The 20,027-nt window shown below is 40.8% G+C and overlaps 1 protein-coding gene across 2 annotated transcripts in view; it reads left to right on the top strand.

The window, feature by feature from the left end:
* MRPS5 (mitochondrial ribosomal protein S5) overlaps positions 1–20,027 on the top strand; it is a 35,587-nt gene that overhangs the window by 9,445 nt on the left and 6,115 nt on the right. For both annotated transcript variants that reach the window (XM_077958801.1, XM_015112834.3), the window contains 7 exons: positions 5,157–5,282; positions 6,783–7,016; positions 9,028–9,062; positions 10,862–10,952; positions 14,182–14,228; positions 15,023–15,080; positions 15,376–15,438. In XM_077958801.1, coding sequence (XP_077814927.1) covers positions 5,157–5,282; positions 6,783–7,016; positions 9,028–9,062; positions 10,862–10,952; positions 14,182–14,228; positions 15,023–15,080; positions 15,376–15,438 — 654 coding nt within the window. The remainder of the gene's footprint in view (positions 1–5,156; positions 5,283–6,782; positions 7,017–9,027; positions 9,063–10,861; positions 10,953–14,181; positions 14,229–15,022; positions 15,081–15,375; positions 15,439–20,027) is intronic.

Genomic DNA, 20,027 nt, shown 5'->3' with positions numbered 1-20,027 from the left:
TTTTTGAGACAGAGTCCTGCCCTGTCACCCAGGCTGGAGTGCAGTGGCGCAATCTCGGCTCACTGCAAACTCTGCCTCCCAGGTTCACGCCATTCTCCCGCCTCAGCCTCCCGAGGAGCTGGGACTACAGGTGCCCACCACCACTCCTAGCTAATTTTTTGTATTTTCGGTAGAGACGGGGTTTCACCATGTTAGCCAGGATGGTCTCGATCTCCTGACCTCGTGATCCGCCCGTCTGGGCCTCCTAAAGTGCTGGGATTACAGGCGTGAGCCACCGCGCCCGGCCCGACTCAGTACTTTTGTGGGTTTATGGCTCCAAGTCGTAGTAAGATTTGCTTCACTGGGGCCAGCTCAGTTGAAACTAGCATGGGGCTAGTTTTCACTGTTTCATTAGGAAATAGTCTTTGATTTCTGAATCTCCAAGAAATTAGAGACACACTTTTTCAAAAATGATTTCCTATGAGTATTGAATCTTGTTCTTGTAAACCTATCTCTTTTCTATAGAGGATCCACTGTTTAAATCCTTTTGATTCAAATTGGCAATCTGTGTTATTTAGCATGATTAAGAGGGAAATAACTCAGTGTATAAGATTAGACACTACAGTGGATTTATGTATATGTGTATATATATAAAAAACATGAGGCTGGGTGCAGTGACTCACGCCTGTAATCCCAGCACTTTGGGAGGCTGAGGTGGACGGGTCACCCGGGGTCAGGAGCTCGAGAGCAGTCTGACCAACAGGGTGAAACCCCGTCTCTACTAAAAATATAAAAATTAGCTGGGTGTGGTGGCGGGCACCTGTAATCCCAGCTACTTGGGAGGCCGAGGCAGGAGAATCTCTTGAACCCGGGAGGCGTAGGTTGCAGTGAGCTGAGATCGTGCCACTGCACTCCAGCCTGGGCGACAAGAGTGATACTCCGTTTCAAAAAAAAAAACATGAACTTAATCTTTTATAACTATAATAGTAATAGGTGTATGTATTAACCTAACTGCACCCTTATGGAAAAATGACAGAAAGAATTGAAATAGTAGTAGATGTATTCTAACTAGCCTTTTAGGTTATTTAGAATCTTAGACCTGATGTGAAAATAGTAAAATTTCTATTAAAAGAACTTAATTCACCTTGTAGCCATTACAAAATTGTGTTGATGAATAATATTTAAGAATATGGGAAAAGACTCATGATGTAATGTTAAATTAAGAAACAGGATACAAATGTGCATGTAGTATAATTTTGCTTAAATATATATTATGTATGCATGTGTAAAGAAAAAGGCAGAATACACATTCTTATCTAACAGTGGTAATGGGATTATGATTATTTTTGCATTCTGTATTTTCCAGATTTTAAAAAATAACTATTTTATAATTTGAAAAAGGATTAAAACATTTTTAATAGCATAGTGGCATTCAAAGATTGACTAATGACTTTGCTGTCTTTTTTAAATGCAGTTAAATATTTTTTCTCTTACTATATATATGAAAGAGCTTACATTTTTGTCTCAATGTCAAGTTCTTTTTAAAATTGAGTCTCTTGATCGTAATGAGTGATTTATGAGTTCTGATTCTAAGTGAAAGAAAACTCTGTGATCGATTGGCCTCTTAGTATGCCTCCATTACAAGTGAATTTCAAGTTTTCCATGGCATTTATAGGTACCACCATTTTTTAGCACTTACGGAGAAAAATCAAATCGTTAGTGAGAGTTTGGTTGGAGGTTGGTACTTTTATTTTGAGCCTGTGGTCTTTTAAAGTGAATTCGAGTCAGCTTAAAGATGAGCTGAATCCTTTGTTCTGATCAGGGATGTCCAAAGCAACATGCGACGCGGAATCGCACTTCCCTGAGCCTCGCTTACGAAGACCAGTTGTGATACGTGTGTGTGTTTTTGAAAAACTGGATGCTGTACAGATATAGAGCATTTAAAAGTATTATAAACCTAAAACATTTTTCTCTTTTCGTGTTATCTACCTAGAGGATCAACGTAAGACCTTGCAGGAAGCAAGTAGGTAGACGTTTTAAACTCTGAGCATTCATAAGAGAATAAAGGCACTCGTTTGTCTTCTAGAATTTGTTTAGTGTTTCAGGTATATAGATATAAATGTGTCTTAGATTTTTTACTATTACAATATTTTGTGGTTCTGATTCTTTATTAAAGAAATTGGTAATGGAACCATTCTTTTTTTGAAGGCAGGGTCTCACTGTGTTCTCAAGGCTGGAGTACAGTGGCATGATTATAGTAATCTCAAACTCCTGGGGTCAAGTGACCCTCCCACCTCAGCCTCCCTAGTAGCTGGGACCACGGGCACATGCCACCACACCTGGCTAATATTTGAAGTTTTAGTAGAAATGGAGTCTCACTATGTTGTCCAGTCTGGTCTCAAACTCTGGGCTCAAGTGATCCCCCTTGCGTCGGTCTCTCACAGTTTTGGGATTACAGGAATGAGCCACTGTACTTGGCCAACAGTTGATTTTATAACCATAGATTGTGTTCCAGATTTATGGGTTCAGATTGAAATGTTGATTCTTGTTTGGACTAGAAAACTTATACTTAGGAAGGATAGTTATTAATTATCTTAGTGGTTATAGTGGAGGCAAGAGGACAGGAAGACGCCTGTATCCTGGTTGGTAAAATGTCAGGGAAACGAACCTATTGGTAAGCAACTGAGATTCGGACGCTGGCTTTTAAACCGTTAGAGGGAAAAACAAATATTTAGTGAGAGTTTTGTGGAGAACTGAGATTCGGACGCTGGCTTTTAAGCTGTTAGAGGGAAAACAAAATATTTAGTGAGAGTTTTGTGGAGAACTGAGATTCGGACGCTGGCTTTTAAGCCGTTAGAGGGAAAACAAAATAGTGAGAGTTTTGTGGAGAACTGAGATCGGAACGCTGGCTTTTAAGCCGTTAGAGGGAAAAACAAAATATTTATTGAGAGTTTTGTGGAGAACTGAGATCGGAACGCTGGCTTTTAAGCCGTTAGAGGGAAAAACAAAATATTTATTGAGAGTTTTGTGGAGAACTGAGATTCGGACGCTGGCTTTTAAGCTGTTAGAGGGAAAACAAAATATTTAGTGAGAGTTTTGTGGAGAACTGAGATTCGGACGCTGGCTTTTAAGCCGTTAGAGGGAAAACAAAATAGTGAGAGTTTTGTGGAGAACTGAGATCGGAACGCTGGCTTTTAAGCCGTTAGAGGGAAAAACAAAATATTTAGTGAGAGTTTTGTGGAGAACTGAGATCGGAACGCTGGCTTTTAAGCCGTTAGAGGGAAAAACAAAATATTTAGTGAGAGTTTTGTGGAGAACTGAGATCGGAACGCTGGCTTTTAAGCCGTTAGAGGGAAAAACAAAATATTTAGTGAGAGTTTTGTGGAGAACTGAGATCGGAACGCTGGCTTTTAAGCCGTTAGAGGGAAAAACAAAATATTTAGTGAGAGTTTTGTGGAGAACTGAGATCGGAACGCTGGCTTTTAAGCCGTTAGAGGGAAAAACAAAATATTTAGTGAGAGTTTTGTGGAGAACTGAGATCGGAACGCTGGCTTTTAAGCCGTTAGAGGGAAAAACAAAATATTTAGTGAGAGTTTTGTGGAGAACTGAGATCGGAACGCTGGCTTTTAAGCCGTTAGAGGGAAAAACAAAATATTTAGTGAGAGTTTTGTGGAGAACTGAGATCGGAACGCTGGCTTTTAAGCCGTTAGAGGGAAAAACAAAATATTTAGTGAGAGTTTTGTGGAGAACTGAGATCGGAACGCTGGCTTTTAAGCCGTTAGAGGGAAAAACAAAATATTTAGTGAGAGTTTTGTGGAGAACTGAGATCGGAACGCTGGCTTTTAAGCCGTTAGAGGGAAAAACAAAATATTTAGTGAGAGTTTTGTGGAGAACTGAGATCGGAACGCTGGCTTTTAAGCCGTTAGAGGGAAAAACAAAATATTTAGTGAGAGTTTTGTGGAGAACTGAGATCGGAACGCTGGCTTTTAAGCCGTTAGAGGGAAAAACAAAATATTTAGTGAGAGTTTTGTGGAGAACTGAGATCGGAACGCTGGCTTTTAAGCCGTTAGAGGGAAAAACAAAATAGTTAGTGAGAGTTTTGTGGAGAACTGAGATCGGAACGCTGGCTTTTAAGCCGTTAGAGGGAAAAACAAAATAGTTAGTGAGAGTTTTGTGGAGAACTGAGATCGGAACGCTGGCTTTTAAGCCGTTAGAGGGAAAAACAAAATAGTTAGTGAGAGTTTTGTGGAGAACTGAGATCGGAACGCTGGCTTTTAAGCCGTTAGAGGGAAAAACAAAATAGTTAGTGAGAGTTTTGTGGAGAACTGAGATCGGAACGCTGGCTTTTAAGCCGTTAGAGGGAAAAACAAAATAGTTAGTGAGAGTTTTGTGGAGAACTGAGATCGGAACGCTGGCTTTTAAGCCGTTAGAGGGAAAAACAAAATATTTAGTGAGAGTTTTGTGGAGAACTGAGATCGGAACGCTGGCTTTTAAGCCGTTAGAGGGAAAAACAAAATATTTAGTGAGAGTTTTGTGGAGAACTGAGATCGGAACGCTGGCTTTTAAGCCGTTAGAGGGAAAAACAAAATATTTAGTGAGAGTTTTGTGGAGAACTGAGATCGGAACGCTGGCTTTTAAGCCGTTAGAGGGAAAAACAAAATAGTTAGTGAGAGTTTTGTGGAGAACTGAGATCGGAACGCTGGCTTTTAAGCCGTTAGAGGGAAAAACAAAATATTTAGTGAGAGTTTTGTGGAGAACTGAGATCGGAACGCTGGCTTTTAAGCCGTTAGAGGGAAAAACAAAATAGTTAGTGAGAGTTTTGTGGAGAACTGAGATCGGAACGCTGGCTTTTAAGCCGTTAGAGGGAAAAACAAAATATTTAGTGAGAGTTTTGTGGAGAACTGAGATCGGAACGCTGGCTTTTAAGCCGTTAGAGGGAAAAACAAAATAGTTAGTGAGAGTTTTGTGGAGGAAAGTGATAGGATTGTCTTTCTTGGGCTTTCCAAATGTAACCGTCTTGATGTGTGCAAAGAATGATTTAATTTTGCTTTCATCACCTCAGTGATGTGTGGGTAAAGCTGTAAGCAGACCTCCACTTCTCTTATGATTCAATAGGAGAGCATAGACCATTGCTTGAAAACTACAGAATTATAAAAAGAAACCCTGTTTCGTTACAGTGACTGCAGATGAGCTGTGGAAAGGCGCTTTAGCGGAGAGTGGTGCCGGATCAAGAAAAGGAAGAGGCAAAAGAACTAAAAAGAGGAAAAGAAAGGATCTGAACAGGGGTCAGATCATTGGTGAAGGTAAACTTGTTTATAAAAATAGCTGAAGTGCTTTTTAAGTTTCTTACCCTAGATTTTATAGATATTTTACAAACTAGAAGCATCAAAACATTTCTCATGAAGGGCACTAGGATCTATGGTTTTAGAATTCAACCAGTTGACTTACTCATTGCCCCAGGATTCTGGGAGAGGAAAATCCCATAGAAATGGATTTATTCATTCAGCAAGCATTAAATGTCTCTATGTGTCAACTCCTGTAGCAGTGCCTGCCCTCAAGGAGGTTGTAATCAGTGGTAAAATAGAGACTAAATGGAGAGTTGGAGAATATTCCCTGCAAAGGGAAGACAGTAAATGTTTTTGGCTTTGTGAGTTACATAGTCTGTTTTGCAACCGCTCAGCTCTGCTGTTGTAGCACAGAAACAGCCACAGACAACATACAGTCGAATAGGTATCGCTATGTTCCAGTATAACTTCATGTACAAAAACAAGCCACGAACTGAGTTTGCCTGTGGGCCTTCGTTTGTTGACACCTAGAACACATAATTGTTTATACTCATGCTTTTGGAAGAGTAAAAATAGTGTAGTGTACTTCAGTCAGCCCATCTTGTACTGTGCTTGCTGCCAAACCGTCTTTGATAGTAACGGCCTTCAGGGATAAAGAAAACACCTGGCAGCACACTTCCAGCATCGCATGTCTACATGGATGTTTTCCTTTATTGTATCTTATCTTTTTAACACTTTTTTTTAATTATAAGGATCATGTATGTATACTTTCTCAGTAAAAAATGTAAAGATTATAGAGAAACATGAAGTCCCCCTGGATGCTTCTTCTACCTTCTTCAATCCTGTTGTCTCCCTCAAGGAAACCACTGGCCTCATATTGGTGTGTTTCCTTCAGTTTTTTAATACATAAATGCCTAAAAAGGTATTTACTAAATTTTAGTTATTTAGACATAAATACCCAAAAAGATTAATGCAAAAGGTATTATGTGTTAATTTTTTTATTAATTTTTACATAAATACCTAAAAACAAATAGGTATCTTCTTTTTTAAAAAAAATTTAGATTATATCACATGATACATGCTGTCTTACAGTTTACTTTTTTCACTCAATTATAGGTCTTGGAAATCATTCCACATCAGAATCTAGAGCGATACCTTGTTCCTTTGATTTAGTGCAGGGTGTTTCCTCTGCTGGAGACACTGTGGTTCATTTAACCAGTCCATAATTGCTGGACATTTAGATAACTTGCATTTCTTCTCTTTGCAAATAATGTTTCAGTGGATGTCCTTGTCCAAGCATCCATATGCCTTGTACCTATATGTGAGTGTTTCTCTAGGTAATACCATGAAGTATATGTAAAATTGTGATTGTGCCAAGTGGCCTACCAAGTTAATAATGTTAGCTGAAGCTCCAGTGAACAGTGTGTCATCATTATCTGTACATGCATTGCCTGACGTTTTAACACTTGACAAATGAGTACTTTAAAAAAATTACTCTTTGTATTTTTAAACCTTCAGGGCATTACGGTTTTCTGTGGCCTGGTCTGAATGTCCCTCTTATGAAAAATGGAGCAGTGCAGACCATCGCCCAAAGAAGCAAGGAAGAGCAGAAGAAGATGGAGGCCGACATGATCCAGCAGAGAGAAGAGTGGTACCGAAAGAGGAAGATAAAGGTTAAACACGAGCGAGGATGGACTGGAAACTCCTGGGGAGGCGTCAGTCTTGGCCCCCCTGGCCCTGGCCCCAATGGAGGTAGCAGACTCCTGGTTTTGTTTGCCTTTGTGACAGAGTACTTGTAGTTTAGAATTTCCTTGAAGTGGTGTTATTATTTGTCTGTTCGTACTACCTTTTTCCAAAAAGATTTGAACATCTTTGAAATAACATATTACATTAATATCCCAACTGTATTTTGTGGAGTGCGGAAGTATTCCACTAACAGGATAGAAAGCACTGGGTTCCTGGTGTTTATCATGTACCTTCTCAGATCCTTAAATGTGGGGATGTGCCCTGTGGACCTACAGGAGCTGCCTGTAGGATACACTGTTTCCAAAACACAGGTGGCCACAGGGGGCGCCAGTGGAGCAGCGTGGCTTGGGAATGCTGTTTCTGTCTAGAAATCAGGAAAGCAGATAGTTGTCATGTTAACCCTGGAAAAGCACACATGAAGCAAAAATTGAAAATACTTAGGCCAAATTTGAAGACAAAGTTTCCCTCCGTCCTCCTTGAGTATGTAAAGCAGTAAACCATCATCCAAGAGACTTGTTCTTGTCAGTGAGTGGAGGAAGAAGAAATCGTTAGAGTTTCGCTGCTTTCTTTTTTTGTTTGTTTGTTTGTTTGTTTTTTGAGACGGAGTCTCGCTCTGTCGCCCAGGCTGGAGTGCAGTGGCGCGATCTCGGCTCACTGCAAGCTCCACCTCCTGAGTTTACGCCATTCTCCTGCCTCAGCCTCCTGAGTAGCTGGGACTACAGGCGCCCGCCACCGCGCCCGGCTAATTTTTTGTATTTTTAGTAGAGACGGGGTTTCACCGTGGTCTCGATCTCCTGACCTTGTGATCCGCCCGCCTCGGCCTCCCAAAGTGCTGGGATTACAGGCGTGAGCCACCGCGCTTTCTTAAGAAGTTTGGCTTAAAGAGGAGGGGAGAGATTGAGAAATTCCAAGGACCATGCTTAGAACTGATCAAAATGCTTCAGTCAGGAGGATGAAGGTATGGGGGGGAGGAGAACAAAATCCGTGAATCAAGTACCTAACGACGGCCCAGATCCGGAGTCTGGAGAAACGGCTTCACTTGTTCACAGAAGGAAGGGCAGGGTGCAGGATCAGGTGAGCCTGTGGGGTTGTAGTGGAAAGGTAGGTGGGGGTGTTGCGTGACGTGGCCGCAGTTGGTCTGTGAGGAAGAGGTGGAATCATCTGCGGAGAGTGAGGTGGGGGCATTGATGATTGTGGCCTCCAGATTGTTTCTTTATGAAAAGGTAGAATATCTGAAACTGGCTTCAAAATTATCCAACGGAGTGAGGGTTGAGCAGAGTTTAGAGGAAAGAAGATTGGCTGTGAGTTGATGCGTGTGGAAGCTGACTAATGTATACGTAAAGCTTTCTGCTGTTCTATTTTTGTTTGATTGAAATTGTCTGTGATAAAAATATTAAAAAAATAAAAGAATGTAGAGAGTCTCTGAAATGGCTGCGGTGGTGAACGGAGAGAGACCGAATTGAAAGTACATAAAGGCCAGCTGGCAGCAGGGAGGACTTGATGGAACTGGAGTCCATGGATTTTTAGCGGGCCCTGTGTGTGCATACTTTGACTTCTTTCCAGCAGCACCTAGCAGGTCAGGAGTGGCCAGAGAGCTGCATGGATTCAGGCCTGGCTAGTGTGGTGGAGAGAGCAAAGGGTGAAGGGGTTGGGGGCATCACAAGGTCTGGTGGAAATGATGGACTGTGGTGTCTTGGTCGATGGGGAGAGGCCACAAAGATGGAGGAAAGCAGGAGGGAGAGCAGGGATCCAGGGTCTGGAGGGGCCAGGAACTGATGAGAGGCAGTTGGACAGGGAGGAGGATGCAGGTGGGGAGATCAGTGACTAAGTTATGAACTTACTGGTGGAGTGGTCTGTAGTGATGAGGGGCGACTGGGGCGTGGCCTTGAGAGTGGGACCAAAAGATCTGAGATTCTTTCTCCCTGAAAGGTCTGTGATGGTGCCTGTGTTGAAAATGCTTTCCTGTGAGTTGTGTACACAGATTTCATCTGTATCCCTGTTTCTTTTCTCCCTGCAGAAACATACGAGGATTTTGATACCAGGGTACTTGAGGTAGGCATGCAGAATTAAATACCTGGTTAAGCCTTTGGAGAGGTTGGGGTGGTTGGGGCAGGGACAGGGCAAGAGGAATTGTAAGGGGTGGCCTTGGATGCGTGACTATTTCTGACACACAGCTGATCTGGGGAAGGAAATTATGCAACTTTAATTTCAGTTACTTGACACTGGCTCTTCTGACTACTACCCTCTTTTTTCTGGGGGGCTACCGTTGAGGTCTCATGATAAGGTGGTGATATTGTTAACTACAGGATTTGGAGATGAGGTTTAAATTTTCTCCTTCCTAAGGCTAAAGTAGCTTTGGGAGTCTATGTTCGAATATAAACCAGCTGTATCTAGCACTCTGTGCGGGAAGCTGGGATTGCGGGGAGCCCTGGGCAGGGTGGAAAGCCTAGAGTTGTGGTGCATGTCTGGTTCTTGATGGGGAAATGGTCTCTGGGTTGCTCACGGGCCCTTGAAACTGAAGCCTGTGTCAGGTAAGCTATTGTCACTCTCCGGAGCAGTCTCTAAAATAGTCAGCTTCCCTTTGAGCTGGCACTGAACCCTCAATGTTAAATACTATGTGGAATAGTCATTTATTGAGTGTGTGATTGAGCCTCTGATTATCTATATTGTTTCCTCAATATCAATTGCATTGTAGGATTTAAAATGTTAACACATATTATGTCTTTGGTATTCCCACTTACAGCTTTTGGAAGTTAATCTCTTTGAATAATTCGTATATATGTGGGTGATTTTCTGTAAGATCCATGGAGGTGGATTCAAGCTCCCTTTTCTTTTAACCCTGTTTTATGGGATAAGAGACAACTATGCACCAGGGAGCCAGCTGCCACGTAAGCAGTTTAGTTAACAGTTCAGTAGTTCCTGGCCTTTTTTGGGGTTTTTTTTGGGGAGGGACGGAGTCTGGCTCTTGTCACCCAGGCTGGAGTGCAGTGGCGCTATCTCAGCTCACTGCAAGCTCCACCTCCGGGTTCACACCATTCTCCTGCCTCAGCCTCCCAAGCAGCTGGGACTCCAGGCTCCCGCCACCACGCCTGGCTAATTTTTTGTATTTTTAGTAGAGACGGGGTTCCACCGTGTTAGCCAGGATGGTCTTGATCTCCTGACCTCGTGATCCACCCGCCTCGGCCTCCCAAAGTGCTGGGATTACAGGTGTGAGCCACCGCGCCCAGCTGTTCCTGGCCTTTTAAATACATGAGAAAAAAATACATGGAGTAAGCAGGTATTTCCAAATATGCTAATCGTTAGCATAGACGCCAGTCCTGTGCTGGTTATGTCTATACACTGCACGTCATAATTTCTAAGGTGCATATTTTCCTCACATTTTATCATCTCTGACGTTAGAATGCATCTTATAATCAGTGATAAATTACATCAAAGTTTGACAGCAACTTTTTTCTTTCTTGTGATACATTCATTGAGATAGGGTATATCGAGATGTATAATGTCAAATACCTTTAAAGGTTTTCTCAGTTGAAGCTTCTCACAAGCCTGTGGAATGAAGAGAAAGTCTCGTTTCTGTTTTCTTCCTGTAACAGTCCAGGAGGAGGTTCCATCTGGAGAAAGGCTGCTGTGCTCAGGAGCTGGAGGATGGCACGCCTGTGTCTGTGCGCGCCTGTTCACCGTGTGCGCCTGTGTCTGTGCGCGCCTGTTCACCGTGTGCGCCTGTGTCTGTGCGCGCCTGTTCACCGTGTGCGCCTGTTCACCGTGTATGCCTGCAAGGAAGGCGGCTTCCTCCCTTTCCCTCCTTCACATTTTCTTAATGTGCAATATTTATGAGACATTTTGCCTTTTAGGTAAGAAATGTTTTCAATATGACAGCGAAAGAGGGAAGAAAGAAATCGGTCCGTGTCCTGGTGGCTGTGGGGAACGGAAAAGGAGCTGCAGGTGAATGGGGAGTGGTGGCTGCACAGTGGCAGTGGTGTGCAGGGACAGGCGTGACACGCAGGGACAGGCGTGGCACGGGGCCGTGCTGTGGAGCCCGTGGGCTCATGCTGCTGGCCAGACTTTTTCTGCTGATTAAACCTTTTAGTGGTTTGAGTTCACAAAGCTTGTGGTAAGCCCATGACTTCCCCTAGAAAAGAGAGAATAGACTCTACTATACGTGCCTTTTCCTCTGAGGAAAAGGAATATTATAAAAGGCTGAAGACATTATTTTATTATGTATAATAGTGGAAAATTAGGGAGAAAAACACTAAATGTTCGATAGGGTCATGGTTATAAAAACAGTGTAGCCATACAGTGTAATATTCTGTATCCATTAAAGAATTATGGGAAATTACTTACAATGCTAAGTTAAAAGAACACAAAAGCTTTATATAAGACCATATCAAATCCTAGTTTTTTTTTTTTTTTAAGTATATTTATATGCCAAGAAAAGACTGGAAAACTATACACTGTTAAGGTTAATAGTGTTTACTCCAATTAGTAGGTTTGCTGATGATTTAAATTTTCTCCTATGTATAGTTACCATAGTGGACACTTGTTTTTGAAATGTATTCATGTCTTTTGAAGGAAAGGAACACAGGAAAATGGCCTAGTTAGCCCATACTGACATTTTCAAAACAAAAGTAATACACGTATATAGTATGTGGCCAAAGGAAACCAGGCCTTACAGCTACTTTTGTAATTTTCCTAAATTTTATGTTCATATTATTATCACATATCTTTAAAAAAATTTACACAAAGGAATCACATTATAGCCATAATTTTGCACCTTGATTTTCTTACATAGTATTATATTCAGAGATATTAATACTCAGATTAACATAAACATTCTCCTTGATTCTCTGTACTGTTTGCAGTGTTCCATTGTCCATGAATAATTTTTGTAACCTTTTCCCTGTTGCTGAATATTTATGTTGTTTCCAAATTTTTACTAATTATAAAAAACAGTATGGTTCATGTATATGTAATTTGTTTTACTGCTGCAAGTATATCAATAGGGGAAACTTCTTGCAGTGAAATTGCTGCCCCAAGGTTATACATATTTTAAGTGTTGATAAATATTGCTAGATTGCCTCCCCACAAAAGGTTACATCAATGTCTGTGTTCCTCTACACCATCTCACCCTTGCCAGCTTCGGGTATCATCAAACCTTACTGATGGTCAGTATGATCTGTGAAACAAATCTCTCAGTTTTGACTTTTATTTTATTTTTTTTTTGAGACAGAGTCTCGCTCTGTCGCCTAGGCTGGAGTGCAGTGGCGCAATCTCGGCTCACTGTAAGCTCAGCCTCCCGGGTTCACGCCATTCTCCCGCCTCAGCCTCCCGAGTAGCTGGGACTACAGGCGCCCGCCACCACGCCCGGCTAATTTTTTGTATTTTTAGTAGAGGCGGGGTTTCACCGTGTTAGCCAGGATGGACTCGATCTCCTGACCTCATGATCCGCCCGTCTCAGCCTCCCAAAGTGCTGGGATTACAGGCTTGAGCCACCGTGCCCGGCTGACTTTTATTTTTTAAACTGAGAGCTTGAACACCCTTTTACATGTTTATTGGCTGTTGTTATTTCCTTTTTGAGATCTGTTCGTTTATGTGCTTTGCTCATTTTTCTATTGGGTGGTTATTATTTTCCTTATTGAATGGTATAAGCTCTTCGTAAGTTAAGGACATTAGCTCTTTGTTAGTCAAATATTTTGACTTAGGTTTTAATTTTTTTCCACACAGAAGTTTTAAGCTCTGTGGCAAATTTATCAGTCTTGTATCACTACTGGGTTATAAATATTAGTTACCACTTCGGGTTTGTGTGTTGCTTAGAAAGCCTCATTTGAAGATTATAAATGTCAGTAAGTTTCCCCGTATTTTCCTCTAGGACTCCGTGGTTTAGTTTGTTTTGTTTAAACCAGGAACTGGCATTCGCAGCCTCTTTTGTCCCAGGGCTCAGAGGTCCCATGTGTCTTATGGAGCAGTGTTGTTTTATGTTATTTTCCCATGTATGATTTAAAAACAAAACACGTTGTTCAAAACAAAATACAGTGGCAGCAAATAATGGCAGTGTCTCTGTAATGGCTGGTAAATTGTATTTCCTAGTGAAGTGTTTAGAAACTAAAGTCATTAATTTGGTTTCCTGGTTAATTAAAATCTGGATTCCATTTGAAGTTCCATTGAAATCATGGTTTTACTCTCTAGCAGTGGATGTTTTTTCCCACCCTTTCTGATATTTTTTCCTTCCTGAGACAGGGTCTTGCTGTGTCACCCAGCATGGAGTGCAGTCGCACCATCATGGCTCACTGCAGTCTCAACCTTCTGAGCTCAAGTGATCCCGCGACCTCAGCCTCTTGAGTAGCAAGGATTACAGGCACCTACCACTATGCCTGGCTAATTTTTGTATTTTTGGTAGAGACGGGGTCTCACTATGTTGCCCAGGCTCATTGTGAACTCCTGAGCTCCAGCAATCTGTCCATCGTGGCCTCCCAAAGTGCTGGGGTTATAGGCGTGAACCACCGCACCTGGCCCCTTTCTGATTATTTTAATCTATCTTTAAATGTCCAAAGTGATTTGCCTAATTAATTTAGAATATATTTAGTTTTTTAAAAATTGAGTGTATTTTATCTAGCTATTTTTAAAAGGTGGCGTCTAACCTTGGATTTTATAAATACATCTAAGTTTGTTATTTCCAGGATGCTTCAGAACAGATCTCTGTAACCTCATGCTTTGTTATTGTTAGCTTTTTTGTTCTGGTTTTGTTTTGAGACAGGGTATTGCTCTAGCTGGAGTGCAGTGGCGCAGTCATAGCTCACTGTACCCTCAAACTCCTAAACTCAAGTAATCCTCCCACCTCATCCTCCTGAGTATTTGGGACCACAGTCACGCACCAACATGCCTGGCAAATTTTTAAAATTTTGTTTTTAATAGAGACAAAGCCTTGCTGTGTTGCTCAGGCTGGTCTCAAACTCCTGGGCTCAAGCGATCGTCCCACCTCAGGCTCCTAAACTGCTGAGATTACGGATGTGAGTCATCACACCAGCCTGTTACTGGTTTTATATAGCAAGTCTTTTGTGGGTGGTAGAAAGATGAAGTGCTATGAAATATTGTAGGAGCAGAAACTTGAAATGTGGTGAAAACCACGTGGGCCAAATTTCTGTCTCTTTTCTTATTTTTGCTTTTTTGTTTAAAGGTTTTGCTATTGGGAAAGCCACTGATCGGATGGACGCTTTCAGGAAAGTATGTGCATTTTTTTCCTTTGTCGACACTTAGTAAAAGATTAGTAAGTTATATGCTGGACACGGTGGGAACCACAAAGCAATAATAATTTGTCCCAAAACCTTCCCATGAGGCTTGCTGTCAAGGGTTAATTAGCTCGTAAAAATCAGTTTCAGAAGTACTTATATTCCTTTGCACTATTTTTTTAAATCAGATTTTTAATTGCCTAGCCCAGTTATGAGACAACTGTGAAAGTTTGAACACTGACAGAATGTTTGAAGATACTAAGGAATTGTTAATTTTTTTTTTTTTTTTTTTTTTTTTTTTTGAGATGTTGCCTCACTCTTGTCCAGGCTGGGGTGCAATGATGTGATCTCGGCTCACTGCAACTTCCGCCTCCTGAGTTCAAGCGATTCTCCTGCCTCAAGCTCCCAAGTAGCTGGGATTATAGGTGCCCACCACCAGGCCCGGCTAATTTTTGTATTTTTGGTAGAGATGGGGTTTCTCCATGTTGGTCAGACTGGTCTCGAATTCCTGACCTCGAGTGATTGGCCTGCCTCGGCCTCCCAAAGTGCTGGGATTATAGATGTGAGCCACCACGCCTAGCCAGGAATTATTGTTAATTTTTTTAGGGGTGATACCGATATTGTGGTTAAGAGTTTTAAAAAATAAGTCCTTATATTTTAGAAGTATATACTAACCTTTTTGCATAAGTGAATTTTTAGTAATGAAACATTTTTAAAGGTATTTTTGGAATCCTTGAAAAGATGTGAATTTCAACAATAGATTTAAGAAAAACATTTTCCTTCTTTCAGGCAAAGAACAGAGCAGTTTACTGTTTGCATTATATAGAACGATATGAAGACCATACAAGTGAGTGTTAATCTATTTTTTTTTTTAATTTGCAGGATTACATTTGTTAAAGTATGTGTGGTAATACATCTCTATAAGTATCTTTGTGTTTCTCTCTTACTACACTCTTACAAATATATGAAGTGTGAAAACAAATCTAAGAAGGTTACCAAAGTGAATGAAATCAGAGCTTACCATTTATCTTCGGTCAGTATGTGCTGGCTGTTGAGGCTAGTATAAATTGCTTTGCAATATTTGCAAAGGCTTATTAAAGCCACACACTTAATCCTTCTGTGTTTATGTTTTTACCCTCCAGTATTCCATGATATTTCATTAAGATTTAAAAGGACGCGTATCAGGATGAAGAAACAACCCAAAGGTAACTTTAAAACTCTTCCCATTTGTCGATGATAAAGCAGAGAAATTATAACAGGTCTATCCTCTCCTCTATTTTTGTTCATCTTTAGTTGAACTCATCTTGGAAACACCAAAATGTAAAGGCTTATATTAGGTTTAAGAACGATGAGGCTTTTGGAGAAAGAATAGTCAAGGCACACAGGCTCCTGTGAGCACAGGCCTGTTCCAGAAAAAGTTTATGTGGGGAGAGCACATTGGAAACAGGAAATAGCACCTGAGCGAGTGGTAGGGTTTGGAGGAGTGGGAACATGAGTTCCTCACAGGGAATTCATTGATGCATTTAGGTGTTTCTGTTCTGACTTACTCAGGTCCAGGTGTTTACTGCTCATCACATTCTGATTGGATGCCTTCTGTGAGCTGGGTGCTATGCTGGGCACTAGGGATGTGCAGAGATGGCCTTTCCTGTTTTGTGGACAAGCAGGCAGGCAGACCGAGTTCAGGGTCATGGGCTAGGGCAGTCATGCCTAGTGGTCTCTGAGTGTAGGATTCTTGAACCTTCTGATTTGCATTTTACTGATTATATAAAATCAGTAAAAAATAATTTTATATAACTTTTGGTATTTAAATCTCAAAAAGTTTGAGTCAGAAGAGATAAAACATTAAATTTTCATATCGAAGCTTCCAATACAACTTTGCTAGAGCCATGGCTTGGAAATAAATCAGGGGAAAAAACCCTCAAATACAGAATCAGTTGTGTTAATGCACCAGAACTTGCCTTCTGCTTTAAAGCCATAATTAATGATTTAGGTGCTGGATAAAAACCACGTATTTTGTCTTTAGAAAAGGTGTTAAGTGGACTTCAAGGTTTAGATCTGTGCTGTCCCATACAGCGGCCACTAGTCACTAGCCGGCCTGGCTATTGAGCACTTAACATGTGGCTATTGGGATGTGCTCTAATTGTCAAATACACACCAGAATTCAAAGACCTAGTAGAAAACAAGAATATAAAATCTCAAAAATATTATTGCATTGATTACATTTTAAATGATAATGTTTAGACATGTTGGGTTAATAAAACACATCACTAAATAAACTTTTTTTTAAAAACTTGAAAAAATGTATCTATGAGAACATTTAAAATTACCTATGTGGCTTCTGCTTATGGCTTGGATCATACTTATGTTGGGCAGCACATTTATATCTGAATGATTTTTGAATGACTGCTACAATTTTATTTTAAAAATAATTTCTCTGGCAAGGTCCCCATATGTTTATGTATTATATTCATGTTTTCTTTTCTTTTTTTTTTTAATACTTTAAGTTCTAGGGTACATGTGCACAACGTGCAGGTTTGTTACATGTGTATCCATGTGCCGTGTTGGTTTGCTGCACCCATTAACTCATCATTTACATTAGGTATATCTCCTAATGTCATCCCTCCCCCTCCCCCCACCCCACAACAGGCCCCAGTGTGAGATGTTCTCCGCCCTGTGTCCAAGTGATCTCATTGTTCAGTTCCCACCTGTGAGTGAGAACATGCGGTGTTTGGTTTTCTGTTCTTGTGATAGTTTGCTCAGAATGATGATTTCCAGCTTCATCCATGTCCCTACAAAGGACATGAACTTATCCGTTTTTATGGCTGCATAGTATTCCATGGTGTATATGTGCCACGTTTTCTGAATCCAGTCTGTCATTGATGGACATTTGGGTTGGTTCCAAGTCTTTGCTATTGTGAATAGTGCCGCAATAAACATATGTGTGCATGTTTAGAGTAGCATGATTTATAATCCTTTGGGTATATACTCTCTAATGGGATGGCTGGGTCAAATGGTATTTCTAGTTCTAGATCCTTGAGGAATCGCCACACTGTCTTCCACAATGGTTGAATTCTCTTTTTTTGTTGTGTCTCTGCCAGGCTTTGGTATCAGGATGATGCTGGCCTCATAAAATTTGTTAGGGAGGATTCCCTCTTTTTGTATTGATTGGAATAGTTTCAGAAGGAATGGTACCAGCTCCTCTTTGTACCTCTGGTAAAATTAGGCTATGAATGTGTCTGGTCCTGGACTTTTTTTGGTTGTTAGACTATTAATTATTACCTCAGTTTCAGAGCCTGTTACTGGTCTATTCAGCAATTCAGCTTCTTCCTGATTTAGTCTTCGGAGGGTGTGTGTGTCCACGAATTTATCCATTTCTTCTTGATTTTCTAGTTTATTTGTGTAGAGGTGTTTATAGTATTCTCTGATGGTAGTTTGTACTTCTGTGGGATTGGTGGTGATTTTTTAATTGTGTCTATTTGATTCTTCTCTCTTCTTTATTAGTCTTGCTAGCGGTCTATCAATTTTGTTGATCTTTTCAAAAAACTAGCTCCTGGATTCACTGATTTTTTTTGAAGGGTTTTTTGTGTCTCTATCTCCTTCATTTCTGCTCTGATCTTAGTTATTTCTTGCCTTCTTCTAGCTTTTGAATGTGTTTGCTCTTGCTTCTCTAGTTCTTTTAATTATGATGTTAGGGTGTTGATTTTAGATCTTTCCTGCTTTCTCTTGTGGGCATTTAATGCTATAAATTTCCCTCTACATACTGCTTTAAATGTGTGCCTTTGTATCTTTGTTCTCATTGGTTTCAAAGAACATCTTTATTTCTGCCTTCATTTCGTTATGTACCCAGTAGTCATTCAGGAGCAGGTTTTTCAGTTTCCATGTGGTTGTGTGGTTTTGAGTGAGTTTCTTAATCCTGAGTTCTAGTTTGATTGCACTGTGGTCTGAGAGACAGTTTGTTATAATTTCTGTTCTTTTACATTTGCTGAGGAGTGCTTTACTTCCAACTGTGTGGTCAGTTTTGGAGTAAGTGCGATGTGGTGCTGAGAAGAACGTATATTCTGTTGATTTGGGGTGGAGAATTCTGTAGATGTCTATTAGGTCTGCTTCCTGGATATCTTTGTTAACCTTCTGTCTCATTGATCTGTCTAATATTGACAGTGAGGTGTTAAAGTCTCCCATTATTATTGTGTGGGAGTCTGAGTCTCTTTGTAGGTCTCTAAGGGCTTGCTTTATGAATCCGGCTGCTGCTGTATTGGGTGCATATATATTTAGGATAGTTAGCTCTTGTTGTCAAATTGATCCTTTTACCATTATGTAGTGGCCTTCTTTGTCTCTTTTGATGTTTGTTGGTTTAAAGTCTATTTTATCAGAGACTAGGATTGTAACCCCTGCTTTTTTTTTTTTTTTTTTTTTTTTTTTTTTTTGCTTTCCATTTGCTTGGTAGATCTTCCTCCATCCCTTCATTTTGAACCTATGTATGTCTCTGCGTGTGAGATGGGTCTCCTGGATACAGCAAACTGATGGGTCTTGTCTCTTTATCCAGTTTGCCAGTCTGTGTCTTTTAATTGGAGCATTTAGCCCATTTACATTTAAGGTTAATACTGTTATGTGTGAATTTGATCCTGTCATTATGATGTTAACTGGTTATTTTGCCAGTTAGTTGATGCAGTTTCTTCCTAGCATTGATGGTCTTTACAATTTGGCATGTTTTTGCAGTGGCTGGTACGAGTTGTTCCTTTCCAGGTTTAGTGCTTCCTTCAGGAGCTTTTGTAAGGCAGGCCTGGTGGTGACAAAATCTCTGAGAGATTTGCTTGTGGGTAAAGGATTTTATTTTTCCTTCACTTATGAAGCTTAGTTTGGCTGGATATGAAATTCTGGGTTGAAAAATTCTTTTAAGAATGTTGAATATTGGCCCCCACTCTCTTCTGGCTTGTAGAGTTTCTACTGAGAGATCTGCTGTTAGTCTGATGGGCTTTCCTTTGTGGGTAACCCGACCTTTCTCTCTGGCTGCCCTTAATATTTTTTCCTTCATTTCCACCTTGGTGAATCTGACAGTTATGTCTTGGGGTTGCTTTTCTCGAGGACTATCTTTGTGGCGTTCTCTGTATTTCCTGAATTTGGATGTTGGCCTGCCTTGCGAGGTAGGGGAAGTTCTCCTAGATGATATCCTGAAGAGTGTTTCCCAGCTTGGTTCCATTCTCCCCATCACTTTCAGGTACACCAATCAAATGTAGATTTGGTCTTTTTACATAGTCCCATATTTCTTGGAGGCTTGTTCGTTTCTTTTTACTCTTTTTTCTCTAAACTTCTCTTCTCGCTTCATTTCATTCATTTGATCTTTAATCACTGATACCCTTTCTTCCACTTGATCGAATCGGCTGCTGAAGCTTGTGGATTTGTCACGTAGTTCTCTTGCCATGGTTTTCAGCTCCATCAGGTCATTTAAAGTCTTCTCTACACTGTTATCTAGTTAGCCATTCGTCTAATCTTTTTTCAAGGTTTTTAGCTTCCTGTGATGGAGTTCGAACATCCTCCTTTAGCTCAGAGAAGTTTGTTTTTACCGACTTTCTGAAGTCTACTTCTGCCAACTTGTCAAAGTCGTTGTCCGTCCAGCTTTGTTCTGTTGCTGGCGAGGAGCTGGGATCCTTTGGAGGAGAAGAGGCGCTCTGGTTTTTAGAATTTTCAGCTTTTCTGCTCAATTTCTCCCCGTCTTTGTGGTTTTATCTACCTTTGGTCTTTGATGGTGGTGATGGGGTTTTGGTGTGGATGTCCTTTCTGTTTGTTAGTTTTCCTT

The sequence above is a fragment of the Macaca mulatta genome, chromosome 13 (genome assembly GCF_049350105.2).
Source record: "Macaca mulatta isolate MMU2019108-1 chromosome 13, T2T-MMU8v2.0, whole genome shotgun sequence".
Classification (NCBI taxonomy): Eukaryota; Metazoa; Chordata; class Mammalia; order Primates; family Cercopithecidae; genus Macaca; species Macaca mulatta.
Note: the sequence above shows the minus strand (reverse complement) of the source record. Positions and strands in the feature narration are given on the sequence as shown.